At 41.0% G+C, this 15,278-nt stretch overlaps 2 protein-coding genes across 3 annotated transcripts in view; both read left to right on the forward strand.

Moving 5' to 3' along the window:
- Positions 1–1,759, forward strand: part of Psme4 (proteasome activator subunit 4) — a 104,945-nt gene extending 103,186 nt beyond the window's left edge. For both annotated transcript variants that reach the window (XM_021178408.2, XM_029483959.1), the window contains one exon: positions 1,062–1,759. The gene's annotated coding sequence lies outside the window, so the exon portion shown is untranslated. The remainder of the gene's footprint in view (positions 1–1,061) is intronic.
- Positions 1,760–6,870: 5,111 nt separating this feature from the next.
- On the forward strand, positions 6,871–15,006 carry Gpr75 (G protein-coupled receptor 75). Its single transcript, XM_021178376.1, has 2 exons — positions 6,871–7,055; positions 12,265–15,006. The coding sequence occupies exon 2, from the start codon at positions 12,375–12,377 to the stop codon at positions 13,995–13,997; it is 1,623 nt and encodes a 540-aa protein (XP_021034035.1). The 5' UTR covers positions 6,871–7,055; positions 12,265–12,374; the 3' UTR covers positions 13,998–15,006.
- The last annotated feature ends 272 nt before the right edge of the window (positions 15,007–15,278 follow it).

A 15,278-nucleotide genomic window follows, 5' to 3' on the forward strand; every position in this document is an offset into this window, starting at 1 on the left:
TTTTGTTCCCAATTCTAAGAAGGTGCACAGTGTCCACACTTTGGTCTTCATTCTTCTTGAGTTTCATGCGTTTAGCAAATTGTATCTTATATCTTGAAGAAACAAACTGGAATGCTTTTAAACATGACTTTTGAGGTAGGGGGTAGATAGTTTAGAGGAAGAGCCCAAATTTAGTAAAGATGAGACCCTAATTCAATTTCCAGTGCTGAGGTAAACAAACATGATAGCCTGTGCCTGTACCCTCAGAGGATTTTGTTGGGTTTATTGTAAATACAGCTTTGTCTGTGGTCAGTGGAAATAACTACTATAGAATTTTTCATGATTTTGTTTCCATTGTTAGGGAGGCAATTTATGTGACTGCATTGGGACAGTTAGAAAATAAGTAACTTGCATTAGTAGCCTGGGATAGTCAGGTGAAAGAAAAGAATTCATAGGCCAATTTGCTTCCTTAGTGGGACATTTGGGGTTGTACTAGGAACTCTGGTTTCTACAATCATGAGAACACTTCATCTGGATTTTTTTAAATGTGTATGAATCTTCGACTTGTATGTGTGTATATGCACATGAGCATGCCATGCCTTTGGCGGCCAGAAGAGGGAACTGAGTTGTAGATAGTTGTAAGCCTCCGTGTGGCTGCTGGGAACAGATACATATGTCTTATGTATAACAGATATCTTAACTGCTAAGCCATCTCTCTATCTCATCATCTGGATTCTTTTGTTCATTTGTTTATTTGGGTTTTGTTTTGTTAATTTTCAGATAGAGTTTTTATCTCTATGTAGCCCTGGGTAGCCTAGAAATCACTATGTTGAACAGATGGCCTCAGAGCTCTTTCTGCCTCCACCCCTCCCCTTTCTCAAGTGCTAGTGTTAAAGGCATTCCCTACCATGTACGACTCATCTAAATTCCTAAGTGCTATTACATTTCTGTAAAAACAGAGGGCCAGAAAGTCTTTGTATAGACAAAGGTAAGGAGAATAAACAAAATCTGTGTGGTAGGATTTTAGAACTGAGTGTTTTGTTAATCTGACATAATTTTTTATTTTATTTTTCTTAATGCAGATGACTAGTCCTCATTCTGGGCTCATTTCATCAAAAACTCCAGATCCTCAGGTATCATCCGTGGTGACTCTGCAAGTTTCACAACTCAGCTTCTGTTGAGCTTTCATCATTTTGGTGGCTTCTGTGTTTGGCCTCCTTAGTCTGCACTCACAGGTTCTCAGCTGCCATTTGATTTCCTAACTTGTTCTGAAGTGTTCCCAAAGTACTGATCACTTTTTCTTTTGAGACATATGACAAAGTCACAAAGTCTCAGACTAGAAGTAGCCTAGTACTATCATGGTATTATGACCAAACAGTCTCGAAAGTTGTTAAAAACAACAATGTCCTTGGAATGGAGAATGCTCATCAATTATGTAGGTTCTCTCATTTCATTCATCTCACATTATTTTGAGTTCTTCCCCAAAGGCTGTTGAGTTTAGCAGTAGTAGGGCCATGGGTCATGAATCTGAAGTTTTGACAGCCTTGTGTCTAGAGAGCCATGAAGAGAAAAGGATCAAAGGGGGCAAAGTCTCAGAGTTAACCTAGAACCTGACATGCTCAACCACACTGCAGATGTCTGTATCTCCACAGACTGGAGTTTTTGGTGCTGAGTAAGAACCAATTGCTGAAAAACTGGGGGTTTGGTGAATAAATTTTAGACTGATTTGTATGTGTATACAATGTGTGATTTTAAAAATAAAAAAGAACATCAATAAACACCATGGCTGATTGTTTTTTACACTATAGTCCTTACAAATATTGTTTTACACCCCACCTTGAAATACATTACACTTCAAATGAGTGGAAGATTGCAGTTTTTGATCTCTCTCCCTCTTCTTCTCCCTTTCTGTCTCCCTCTCCCCCCCCCTTTTCACTCTCTTTCCCTCTCCCCCTCTCTCCCCTCTACCTGTATGCCTGCCTACAGAATCATTAATATTAATGTCTTGATATTTGACTTGTTTAGTATGTTATGTAGATGTAAAAGATTGTATAATAAACTGTAGAGATAAAACTGACAAAATTTTGTACAGATGTAACCCTTAACACAGACCATTGTGTGACTTGTTTTTTTGGTGTGTGTTTTTAAGTTATATTCTTTATCTTCTCCTGTTACAAAAGCTGAAACATAGGTTTTGGGTTTTTTTTAATTTATTTATTAGAATATCTGGATTTTTATGTACCTTTTTTGTGTGCATTTTTAAATGATAACATGTTTGCCTATCACAACTTTATAGAGTATCTTTATAGGTATCTTCTAGTTGGAATAATTCACAAGTTGATAAATGTCATCTTGTAACACACTCTTTACAATCGTCCTTAAAGGAATACTACAGTATATATTTTAGTATCTATATGCTGAGTGTCTCAATATACACACACAGTAGTGGGCTTGTTACAGTACTGAAGTGTCACCATACCCAGGCATAATCCCTGTACAGAATAGTGCCTAATAGTCAATTCAATTGTGTAACTAGTTTTAAAAACCTAATAAAATGGACTGTTTTTAATACCTGACTTTTATCTGAAGAGAAGACAGTTCAGTTGGGAGCAACTTTTGTGGGTTCTTTTTGACTTCTTAGGTTTAGATCTGTGACTTTCTTCCCACTTATAATGAATTGTGGCCAGAATGAATTATCTAATTCTGCTCTGTTGAGTGCAGTAGCCAGGCTCACTAGGCATGCTTTAAGTGGTTATTAGCCATGTATGATTAGTGCTTATTACATTTAATGGTACAGTAGAACTTCTCTGTCATCACACAAAGTTCTGTAAAAACAAAACAAGGAGGCAAATGGTGGTGCACACCACTAGTTCCAGCATGCAGGAGGCAGAGGCAGATCGATCTCTGAGTTGGAGGCTAGCCTAGTCTACAGAGTGAGTACTAGGACAGCCAGGACTACACAGAGAAGCCTTTGTCTCAGAAGGGGAATAAGGTTTGGTAGCACAAACCCCATAACTGGTTTCTCAAGGCCACTGCTTGAGGAGTAAGACTGTACTGCCCACCTCAGCTTTTCTTTTTCTTTTTTTTTTTTCCTTTTCTTGCTTTCTTTCTTTCTTTCATTAGTTTTGTTAGGGAGAATTGAGAAAGAACTCCCAAGGGAACAATACTCCAGCTATTTCTAACTAAACTACATAAAACAATACTTTAACAGTGATTCTTAAGTGGGAGCTTATAAATAAAGTAATAGGTAGTCAATGTGGTCCTTAATTAAGATTATCTGGATGGGATTCAGCTTCACCAACATCTTTTTTTTTCCTTCTTTTACTGTATTTATGTATTTTTAATTAATTAGTTAATCTATTTAATTACTTTATTTTTCAGAGGCTAAAGCTAAATACAAAAGAAATGCTATCAGATTTCATAGTTCCTTTTTTTTTTTAAGTTTTAAATTTTATTTGGTAGTTCCCATCAGACCTTATCCTTAAAACGTTTGTCTCCCGGAGATGTAGGATCTTTTTTTTTCTTTTTTTTTAATTAGGTATTTTCTTCATTTACATTTCCAATGCTATCCCAAAAGTACCCCATACCCTCCCCACCCACTCCCCTACCCACCCACTCCCACTTCTTGGCCCTGGCATTCCCCTGTACTGAGGCACATAAAGTTTGCAAGTCCAATGGGCCTCTCTTTCCAATGATGGCTGACTAGGCCATCTTTTGATACATATGCAGCTAGAGACAAGAGCTCTGGGCGTACTGATTAGTTTATATTGTTGTTCCACCTATAGGGTTGCAGACCCCTTTAGCTCCTTGGGTACTTTCTCTAGCTCCTCCATTGGGGACCCTGTGATCCATCCAATCGCTAACTGTGAGCATCCACTTCTGTGTTTGCTAGGCCCAGGCATAGCCTCACAAGAGACAGCTATATCTGGGTCCTTTCAGCAAACACTTGCTAGTGTATGCAATGGTGTCAGCGTTTGGAGGCTGATTATGGGATGGATCCCTGGGTATGGCAGTCTCTAGATGGTCCATTCTTTCGTCTCAGCTCCAAACTTTGTCTCTGTAACTCCTTCCATGGGTGTTTTGTTCCCAATTCTAAGAAGGGGCAAAGTGTCCACACTTTGGTCTTCGTTCTTCTTGAGTTTCATGTGTTTTGCAAATTGTATCTTGTATCTTGTGTATTCTAAGTTTCTGGGCAAATATCCACTTATCAGTGAGTACATATCATGTGAGTTCTTTTGTGATTGGATTACCTCACTCAGGAAGTGACAGGGTGACACATACCAGTAATCAAAACCATTCTGGATCCTGAACCAGAAGGCTACAGAGTAAGATTCTAAAATTTCAAAAAGATCCTTATTGATTCAGTCTATCAGTGATTGAGAACCCCTGATGAAAACAAGATCTATATTCTACTCTTACACCTAAAAGCAGAGTCCCTTAGTCTGAGTACCCAGTGTGTTCCCTGGGTAACTCTAATATCAAGTGTGTTTATTAGCTTGACATTTTCCCAAGATTATACTGTGTTTTTTGAAATTAAATGTTCTGTCATTAATTCTACAAGTGGTCCCAAGTTTGAAAGCTCTTAGAATATGTGGTATATTAAAAAGGAGCAAGAGCTGTGTCAACCATACAGTTAAAATAAGCTGGTCAGGACTGGGCATGGTGGCCCATGCCTTTAATCCCAGCACTCGGGAGGCAGAGACAGGTGAATTTCTGAGTTCTAGGCCAGCCTGGTCTACAGAGTGAGTTCCAGGACAGCCAAGGTACACAGAGAAACCCTGTCTCGAAAAAAAACAAGACAAAACAAAAAAAAAACCAACAAAGCAAACAAAAAGATAAGCTGGTCAGGAGCAGAGAGATAGACAATATTAGACAGCTATCGTTGGCCGGACTGCAACGAGCATAGGTTCCTGTGAGCTTTGCTGAGTAAGGAAAGGAGAAAACAAATTTATAAGCTCTAATCTTCAGTTTCTGAATAGACTTTGAAGCCTTTGTAAATCATATTTAGAAGGACATTTTCCTTACTATTAATGTGACTGAGGTGAGGGACTGGTGTAGCCTAGCAGTTGAGGCCTTGCATAGCACAGTAGCATCCATGAGTTCAACCCCAGTACGAAGGCAGGGCATGGAATTCACACTTGAAAGCTTTTCTTATATTGGAGCATCCAAGGAATATTTAAGCCAGGAACTCCTAATGATGGTTGTTTGCCATCATGCCCAGTGAATGTGGACATTTTATTGGCCTTGATACGCACTTTCCCAAAATGCTCATTATTTTGTATGCCATAAGATTGTGCTGGAAAGCTGGTTTCATTGCCTATTCACGTGCTAGCATATTGTTAGCCGTGATTAACTTTTACAGATTTTGCTTTTTGTATTATTGGTATGCCACTGTTTTTATCGAGTATATTAGGCTTGCTGCCATATTTTGTGCATGTTATTATTTTGTGTTGCCTTATAACCCCACAAACATTGGTGGAGCTTTTGTCTTTCTCAGTATGAGGTTGGTTTCTCTCCGGTGTATGTACTACTAATGGCTACTAGCAATTCAGCCTGAACATTTTGTTATCGTTTATGTCCAAATGGAAATTATACAGACAGTATTTAATCTATTTGGAGAGACATATAATTTGGGTCAGAATTTCCACTCTTAACTGCTAATTCGTGTTTTTTTTTTTTTTCTTCAAACGTTTCTAGGGCCCAGTGTTACCTTTACCAACAACATATCTTAGAACCTGTATATTGCCAAGTGGCTGGGGAGTAGAACATGATTTATGTGTAAATTAGTTGGGGGTTTTTCTTGAGTATTTTTTTTTCTAAACATAGTTCTGATTTCACAAATCCCTTCAGCATGTTTCTTAGTAAAAAATGGGAAAATTAATAGAATTGTATTACATATATATACATATATATATATATGCATATATATATTGGTTTGGTTTGGTTTGGTTTTTCGAGACAGGGTTTCTCTGTGTAGCCCTGGCTGTCCTGGAACTCACTCTGTAGACCAAGCTGGCCTTGAACTCAGCAATCCACCTGCCTCTGCCTCCCCAGTGCTGGGATTAAAGGCGTGCGCCACCACCACGCCCAGCTTATTATTATATTTTATACTTAATTATATTAAGTATAAAGGAAACTTAACAGAAAACGGAAGGGGGTTGTAGTGGCAATGGTACCACGAAATATTTCACCTGGATGGAATCAAAGTCTTTGATTTCTAACAAAAAAAAAAGGGGGGGGGGACATTTGAATAGCATTCTCTATTTCTTAAGTATTAGATGAGATTAGAAAAGTAGAAGACGATAATTAACCAGGTTAAAATCCTGAAGGAGTTAATGGGGTATGTTTGCCCATAACAACATACTTAGGAATGTTTCTTATATAGTGACCTTGACTAAAATTAAAGCTAAAGTGGGTTTGTTGTTTTAGACATATTGACTTTAGGAGATGAAAAGCTACTGCTCTAATGTTTTATACTGGTGTTTAAAATAGGACTAGCTGAATTACACTATTGCTTCTCAAGATTTTTACACTCAACACGGTATTTAATAGTACCTGTTAGGTTTTTTTTAACTTTGCATCAACCACGTACTTACTATTACCTAAGACACATATGTGTGTTGAAGTTGGTTCGATTCAATTTGTCATAATGACTTTATTAAACTGGAAGTGACAGCCTAGTTAGAAAGCCAAGGAGACCAGCTTGAAGGCTCTCCGCAGGCACTCTCAGCTGTCTCCTCCTGCCTGGCATCTCCGGCTTTCATGTTTTCCTTGCTGTGTATCAGTGGTCAGTGGCCACTTCACAGGCAGCCCTGGCATGTCGGAGCGCACTCCCACTAGGATGAGGCGGGCAGGCAGGGAGGGTGCGGAGCGGGCGGGGCGGCCACGGTCAGAGGGAGGGGCCGCGCCCCGGGTTCGGTGACTGCGCCGCGCGCCCGGCTCGCCTAGGCTCCCGGGATGCGCGGAGGCGGCAGCGATGGCGATGATGACTCTAGCCCGGCAGCTTCCAGGCCACCGGGCACAGATAGGGTCACTACTGCGACATGGAGGAGGAAGGGCGGCGCTGAGGCCAGCTGGTAGGTGAGAGGCCGCAAGCCCAGACCGGGAGGATCACACCAGGGTTGTGAGGCGAGCGGGAGCGGGGAGAAGGCTGAGCTTGGCCTGGCCTGGTAGGTTGCGCACCTGTGTTCCTGTGCAGCCTGCTGTAAGCTCTACACAGACCACAACCCACTGCCTGCATCCAGGCTGAGTCCAAGCATCCCTGGAGTAACCTAGGCCTGTGTTTCCTCCAATTCTAGGGAGCCCCCTACCCACTACCAATCACAGTTGGGGATAAACCTGCAATCTCCTACTCCTTTAGTCGATAGTACGATAGTACGCAGTGCTCCACAGACTCCTTATCCCTCCACCAGAGACCCAGATCTTCCCCACCCCATCAGCTATTAGCCTCAATGGATAGTTCAGGTGATTAGAAAGATCTCACTGACCTTGGGCAAGTTATTTAGCCTCCCTGTGCTTTTCTAGATCCATTCAAATTAGTGGGAATGGGACAGAACTTAGTTCTGTGTGAGGGCTGCGCTCAAAAAAAAAAAAAAAAAAAAAAAAAAAAAAAAAAAAAAAAAAAAAGCCTTCCATGAAGAAATTCGGCATTTATTTGGGGTTGGAATACAATGAAATAATCAAGGTCATGAGTTAACTTATAAGTGTCCTAACGTTTGCTTCAAAAATTAATAATCTCTGGGAGCTCCTAGAGATCCGGGTTAGTTGATTCTGTTGGTCTTCCCCTTCAGCTCTCAGTCCATCAACATTTAGAATGGGAATAAAACAAACAAACAGCACAGTATTAGAGACCCATCGTCCTCCCCCCTCCTCCCCTCAGGCTGGCTTTCAAGTAGGTGGTACTGCTTTATGCTCTTGAGAGACTGATATTACAGGTTTGTGCTATCACATCCAGCTTTTCCCATATTTTTTCGTTTGTTTATTTGTCACTATGTAGCCTTAGCTGGCCTGGAGCTTGCTGTGTAGATCAGGCTGGCCTCCAACTCAGAAATCTGCCTCCTTCTGCCTCATGAACACTGAGATTAAAGGCCACATCCATATTTTACTAAGAGTTGACACTAAGCAATTTGTTAGGAGTTCGTCGCTCTTGCTTCCAGTTACCTCAACATCCTTCCACAACTGTAATCAGATGTATATTGATGCATTTTGAAAAAGTCTCACTCTGTGTATGTAGTCCAGACTAGTCCTGCCTGGTTTTGTAATCTTGATCCTCTTGGCTCAGCTTCCCCAGATATGTGTCATTATACTCTGCTCATTCTATCTTATCATGGCTAATAAATATACTTAAACCCAGCATTCTGAGCTGGTGAGATGGCTCCACAGAAAAGGCATTTGCCACCAATGCCAAGGACTTACATGATGGAAGCAGAAAGCCAACTTCTACAAATTATCCTCAGAACTCCAAATGTCTGCCTGTCTTAGGGTTACTATTGCTAAAATAAAACACTGTGGCCAAAACCACTTGGGGAGAAAAGGTTTATTTCATCTTACAGCACACCATACAAGAAAATCAGGGCAGGAATTCAAGGTAGGAACTGATGCAGATGCCATGGAGGACTGCTTCTAACTGTCTTGCTTTTTATTGTTTGCTCATCTGTTTTCTTATAGTACTCAGAACCACTGACCCAGGAGTAGAGTCATGCATAGAGAGCTGGGCCATCTCCTATCATTCATCAATCAAGAAAATGTACTTGCCCACAGGCCAGTCTGGGAGGGGGCATTATCTCAGTTGAGGCTCCTTCCTCTGAAATGACCCTAGCCTGTGTCAAGTTGACATAGAACTACAAAACACAGTTTAACAGTATAGTATACACTCGCCAAATAAATTAATACAATGCAAACATGTTTAAGGCTAGATTGTAATTTAAAATATTATGATATGACTTTTTACATCTTCCAGGACCTATCTATAACCCCAGAAATAAAAGGTAACATGTAGGTATGCATTGGAAATAACATTTAATGTTTAAGAATAGTTAACCACTGACTTTGCTCTAAAGGATGGGGACACACACACAATTTCTTTTTTGTAGTTGTGTTTGTTTGTTTATTTCTTTTCTAAGACAGGGTTTCTCTGTGTCACAGCCCTGTCTGTCCTGGAACTCACTTTGCAGATCAGGCTGGCCTTGAATTTATGGAGATCTGCCTGCCTATGCTTCCCAAATGTTGGGGTTAAAGGTGTGTGCCTCCATGTCTGACTTACATCTTTATTTTTGTTTTTAATTTTCTCTTAAAATCCCAAGAATTAGTATGGAACTCTGGGTTGAATTTTTTTCCAGTTCCTTTATTGGTTTTGAAGTTTTGTGTTCCAGGAACTTTTACTGGGAACAGCAATTTAATAATTCATAGGATTGTTTTGATGGTGAAGTAAAGTTTGATAGCTTATATAAGGTTTAAATGTGAGATCATAGCATGTAACAGCCAGGCAATAAATGAGAGCTGTTGTAATTTAGTTTGATCTAAGTATTTCTCTCTTGAGTGTGACCATGTAAGTATGTGTGCATTTGTGTGGGAATGGAGAAGCTTTGGGGGGAGATATGGTAGTATAAAGCCCTGAGAACAAAGCCCAGTACATCATAAATATTCTCTAGATACTAACAATAGTTCTGAGAGGTTTATTGCTCTTATTTCCTAATGTGCATTTCTATACTTTTAAATTAAAAATATATTGATTATTCAACTTTGCATATCATCTTCCCAACCCGGGGATTGAACCCAAGACCTCGTGTGTGCCAGAAAAGTAAATTACTGCTAGCTATAACACCGAGCCTTTCTTTTGCTTTTTCTTTTGTAACAGGTTCATACAAAGTTGCCCAGGCTGGCTTTGAACTTACAATCCTCCTGCCTCAGTGTCCTGAGTAGCTGGGATTACAGCCTGTGCCACACACTCCAGACTCAATTCCCCCCTCATACACACACTTCCCTCTCTCTCTCCTTTCTTTCTTTTCCATGATTACTGTTGGTGCCTAATCATCTCATCTTTTACATCTAGAGCTTGGGTCTTGTAACTTCCACGGTTCCATTTCATTATCCCCTACTTTATTTGTCTAAGCACCTTGGTTCCAGGCTGTTATCATTTCCCTGGACCAAATTCCTGCTACTCTGCTTTGTCTTTTTCCCTTTTCATAAATTAACTCCAAGAAACATTTTTTTTTTTTTAGCCAACAGTAAAATGTTGTCTTTTTGCACTGTAACAATATCAAAAGGGTTCTCAAAGAGGCATGTAGTCTTTTTTTTTTTTTTTTAGCTTATAATATTTTTTTCCTTTCTTTTTTTTAATTAGGTATTTTCTTCATTTACATTTCCAATGCTATCCCAAAAGTTCCCCATGCCCTCCCCCCACTCCCCTACCCACCCACTCCCACTTCTTGGCCCTGGCCTTCTCCTGTACTGAGGCATATAAAGTTTGCAAAACCAATGGGCCTCTCTTTCCAATGATGGCCGACTAGGCCATCTTCTGATACATGAGGCATGCAGTCTTAAACTAGAAATAGTAAGAGCTCTCCATTATTACTTAACTCTAATCATTGATAGGCAAATGTTCTGAATTTATACTTTTATCTCTCATAAAACTTAGTTTGAAAACTGTATTTTACAGAAAAGTGAATGTCACATTGCAGTGAAGAAAATCACCATAGTGTGTGTTCTGCAGTCCACAGGCAATGCAACAGCAGCCAAGGCTGATTCTGTCTTAATGAGGGACACGGTGGTCACATGGCTCTCCCAGAACTGATCTGACTGATTCTCACTGCCAAGTCTGTACTTGTGTTTAAGTGCTGAGAGACTTCTGTTCTAGATAGACCATAGTAGTTGTTTGGAGCCACAGTAATCATTTATTGACTGGATCCAGTCTGCACCCCCTGATCCAACAGCTAGAAGGTTGGCACCTGGAGGCCACTGAGATCCAGCTCCAGGTGGGGCGTAAATATTCTGCGCATAGGCTCTGGACCTTCTGAGTGTTGTTGGTTGTCCCTGCAATGTTACATAAAAGCAGATGTTTTCCAGTTGTTAAGAGCAGAACACTAAATGTTATCTATTGTGCTTTCTTCTTTGGGAGAGGACAGATGGCAAACCATACACATCTTTGGGGCTGGGAACAGTGAAGATTTGTGTGACTATATATTAAATGTCCTTGCATATGAAAGAAAAATGACTATAGATAGAAAGAAAGAGCAGAAAGTTTAGTCTTTTAAGGTGCCAGGTGTTTCTTATGTACATTCAGCAGCTAGAACAACACACACATGTAGTTAAGCTTCATGAAAAATGCAGAATATGTACTCTAATTTGGTGGTGAGGAAGAGCAATACATGCTTTTAACCACTAAGCCATGTCCCTAACCCACATAGTGGAGTGTGTGTGTGTGTGTGTGTGTGAGAGAGAGAGAGAGAGAGAGAGAGAGAGAGAGAGAGAGANGAGAGAGAGAGAGAGAGAGAGAGAGAGAGAGAGAGAGAGAGAGAGAGAGAGGAATAGAGAGGTAACAAACACAAAAATATTTTTTAAGCTAGACAGGTGCAGATACCATTGTGTATCTCTTCATACAGCAAAGTGTTGCTTTGCACCTCAGAAATTACAAATATAATCTCAGACACCTTTTGTTACTTGATTTCTTCTTTCAAATGTAGTCCTTCATGAATTTCCTTTCTTTTCCAAAGGAGATTTTCAACTGGTCAAGAACTTAACTCTCAAACTAGTAAAAGAAGTAAATGCTGAGAAATAAAGATTCCTCTCTGGAGAAAAATTGGATTTGTCAGTGATTTCTGAGCTAAAGGGCCATATTATGTATCAATACCCTCCTGTTTAAATTTCAAGCACATTGTGCTGCTTGCCTGCCTTCTATTGCAGAGACCTAGTCTCCATTTCCCAAGGTGCTCATTCTTCTCCCTGCCCCTCACCTTTCACCCAGCTGTCTTCTCCACACCAAAGCCCCCTTCACCATTGCTCAGCTTCTTCCCCCTGTCCCTGGCTTTAGTCTCTGCAGTCACACAGATGTAACTACTTCCAGGAAGAGACAGTCAGCTTCCAATGGAGAGGTCATATTCCTGTGTGTCTCCATTGCCTGGTTTCAATGCCTTTTCTGTATTAGACCTTATAACATGGTTTTCAAAGCAATATAAATGGAAAATTTGAATTTTGTAAAAGAGAATGCAATTGCTAGCTCACTAATCCATTTCTGTCTCTGGGTGTACTTTTTTTTATGTGTGTGTGTGTGTGTTTGTGTGTGTGCAGGCTTATCTTCTTTGGCACATGCTCGTCGTCTGTGAGCTGAGATCCTGACTCTTTTCCTGCTGATTTTTTTTTTTTTTGAGAACACAAGAAAGAGACACCTCTCTCTGAAGATGAACACAAGTGCCCCGCTTCAGAATGTTCCCAATGCCACCTTGCTATACATGCCTCCCTTGCAGGGGGGAAATAGCACTTCTCTCCAGGAAGGTCTTCGAGATTTTATCCACACAGCCACCTTGGTGACCTGCACTTTTCTGCTTGCCATCATCTTCTGTCTAGGCTCTTATGGAAATTTTATTGTCTTCTTGTCTTTCTTTGACCCATCCTTCAGGAAGTTCAGAACCAACTTTGATTTCATGATCTTGAACCTGTCTTTCTGTGATCTGTTTATTTGTGGGGTCACAGCCCCCATGTTCACCTTCGTGCTGTTCTTCAACTCAGCCAGTAGCATCCCAGATAGTTTCTGCTTCACCTTCCACCTTACCAGCTCAGGCTTCATCATCATGTCCCTCAAGATGGTAGCTGTGATTGCTCTGCACCGGCTCCGGATGGTGATGGGGAAGCAGCCTAATTGTACAGCCTCCTTTTCCTGCATCTTGCTCCTTACCCTTCTTCTCTGGGCGACCAGCTTTACACTTGCCACCTTGGCTACACTGAGAACCAATAAGTCCCACCTGTGTCTCCCCATGTCCAGTCTTATGGATGGGGAAGGGAAAGCCATTCTGTCTCTGTATGTTGTTGACTTTACCTTCTGTGTTGCTGTGGTGTCTGTCTCTTATATTATGATTGCTCAAACCCTTCGGAAAAATGCTCAAGTAAAAAAGTGCCCCCCAGTGATCACAGTTGATGCTTCCAGACCACAGCCATTCATGGGGGCCTCTGTGAAGGGAAATGGAGATCCCATCCAGTGTACCATGCCAGCTCTGTATAGGAACCAGAATTATAACAAACTGCAGCACAGTCAAACTCATGGATACACTAAGAATATCAACCAGATGCCAATCCCCTCAGCCAGTCGACTCCAGCTGGTATCAGCCATCAACTTCTCTACTGCCAAGGATTCCAAAGCCGTGGTCACCTGTGTGGTCATCGTGTTGTCAGTCCTGGTGTGCTGTCTTCCTCTTGGGATTTCCCTGGTGCAAATGGTTCTGTCTGACAATGGCAGTTTTATCCTTTACCAGTTTGAACTGTTTGGATTTACTCTGATATTTTTCAAGTCAGGATTAAATCCTTTTATATATTCTCGGAACAGTGCTGGGCTGAGAAGGAAAGTGCTCTGGTGCCTGAGATACACTGGCCTGGGCTTTCTCTGCTGCAAACAGAAAACTCGACTTCGGGCCATGGGAAAAGGGAACCTTGAAATCAATAGAAACAAATCTTCTCATCATGAGACAAACTCTGCCTACATGCTGTCTCCAAAACCACAGAAAAAGTTTGTGGACCAGGCTTGTGGCCCAAGTCATTCAAAGGAAAGTGTAGCAAGTCCCAAAGTTTCTGCTGGACATCAACCCTGTGGTCAAAGCAGTTCTACACCCATCAACACTAGGATTGAACCTTACTATAGCATCTATAACAGCAGCCCTTCCCAGCAGGAGAGCGGGCCGGCAGACTTGCCGCCAGTGAACTCTTTTGGGTTTGCCAGTTCCTACATCGCCATGCACTATTACACCACCAATGATTTGATGCAGGAATATGACAGCACGTCAGCAAAACAAATTCCTATCCCCTCTGTTTAACATGGCCAGCGAATCTGGAGGGAACGGTTTTCTCTTCTAACTAAGCAAGCCTTTAAAAGGGTTTGCAAAGCAAAACCCGGAGTCAACTGAAGACTTGACAATTAGATTTTCTTTTGTTTAAAGTATTAGTATCTGGGTTGGCTTCATGGTTTCTTGACATTTTAAGATTTGATGTAAAAATTTATTTCAACTTCTACTCTAATCTATGTCCCAATACTTTATATTAAACTGCTAAGAAGATGCTAAGATCTATCCTACTGATGACCTTTTAAGTCAGTATTATGGGACTTTAGATATGTATTTTTGGCTACATTTTCTTCCTTTCCATTTATTTATTTACTCACTTTACATCCTGATTGAAGCCCCACCTCTCCTCCCAGTACCCCTTCACATGGCCCTTCTCCCAATTCCTCCTACCCTTCATTTCTGAAAAGGGGGAGGTTCCTCCTGGGGAACCAACCCACCCTGGCACCTCAAGTCACTGCAGGACTAGGTATATCCTCTGCCACTAAGGCCAGACATGGCAGCCCGATTAGGGGAGCAGGATTCACAGACAGGAAACAGTCAGGGACAGCCACCGCTCTATTTGTTGGGGGATCCACATGAAGACCAAGCTGTTACAAATGTGCTGGTGGGCCTAGGTCCAGCTCATATGTGCTCTTTAGTTGGTGGTTGAGTCTCTGGGAGCCTGCGAGGGTCAGGTTGGTTGCCTCTGTTGGTATTCTGAAGGAGTACCTCTTCCCTCCAGGTTCCTCAATCCTTCCTCCAACTCATCCACAAGACTTCCCAAGCTCAGTCTAATGTTTCTCTGTGGTACTCTGCATCTGTTTCTGTCAACTGCTATAATTTGGCTACATTTTTTAAAATGTGTTTGAAAAAAATGATCTTTCTGAAATGTTATTTTTATAAAAATATGGAATTTGTGTTTTTGAAGTACTGAAACAGCAAACAGTGTACTTTTTTTGGTGGCAAGTGATTTAAATAAAAAACTTACTATTAAAGCAAAAAATAGAAGTGTGTTACCTGCACCTTTGGCCTCATTAAAATTCTCACCCATTGTTAGGCATTGCCTTTATAAGACAGTAGCCTAATAATACAGAGCTATGGTTCTTGTCACTTTTACTGTACAGCATGGTTCTATGTGAGTTGAGTTGCTAGCTTCACAAAGTTTTTTGGTAGTTACAAGTTAATTACTGTTTCAGAAGAACCTTGTTTATTCCAAAATCCTATACTAGTAGAGGATTGAACTACAGTAGGGGGCACCATTCTGAGAGAACAGAC

The sequence above is a fragment of the Mus caroli genome, chromosome 11, assembly GCF_900094665.2.
Source record: "Mus caroli chromosome 11, CAROLI_EIJ_v1.1, whole genome shotgun sequence".
NCBI lineage: Eukaryota > Metazoa > Chordata > Mammalia > Rodentia > Muridae > Mus > Mus caroli.

Bases quoted from the DNA above. Each gene is read 5' to 3' on its own strand.
- Gpr75 (XM_021178376.1), top strand. From the start codon at position 12,375: ATGAACACAAGTGCCCCGCTTCAGAATGTTCCCAATGCCACCTTGCTA.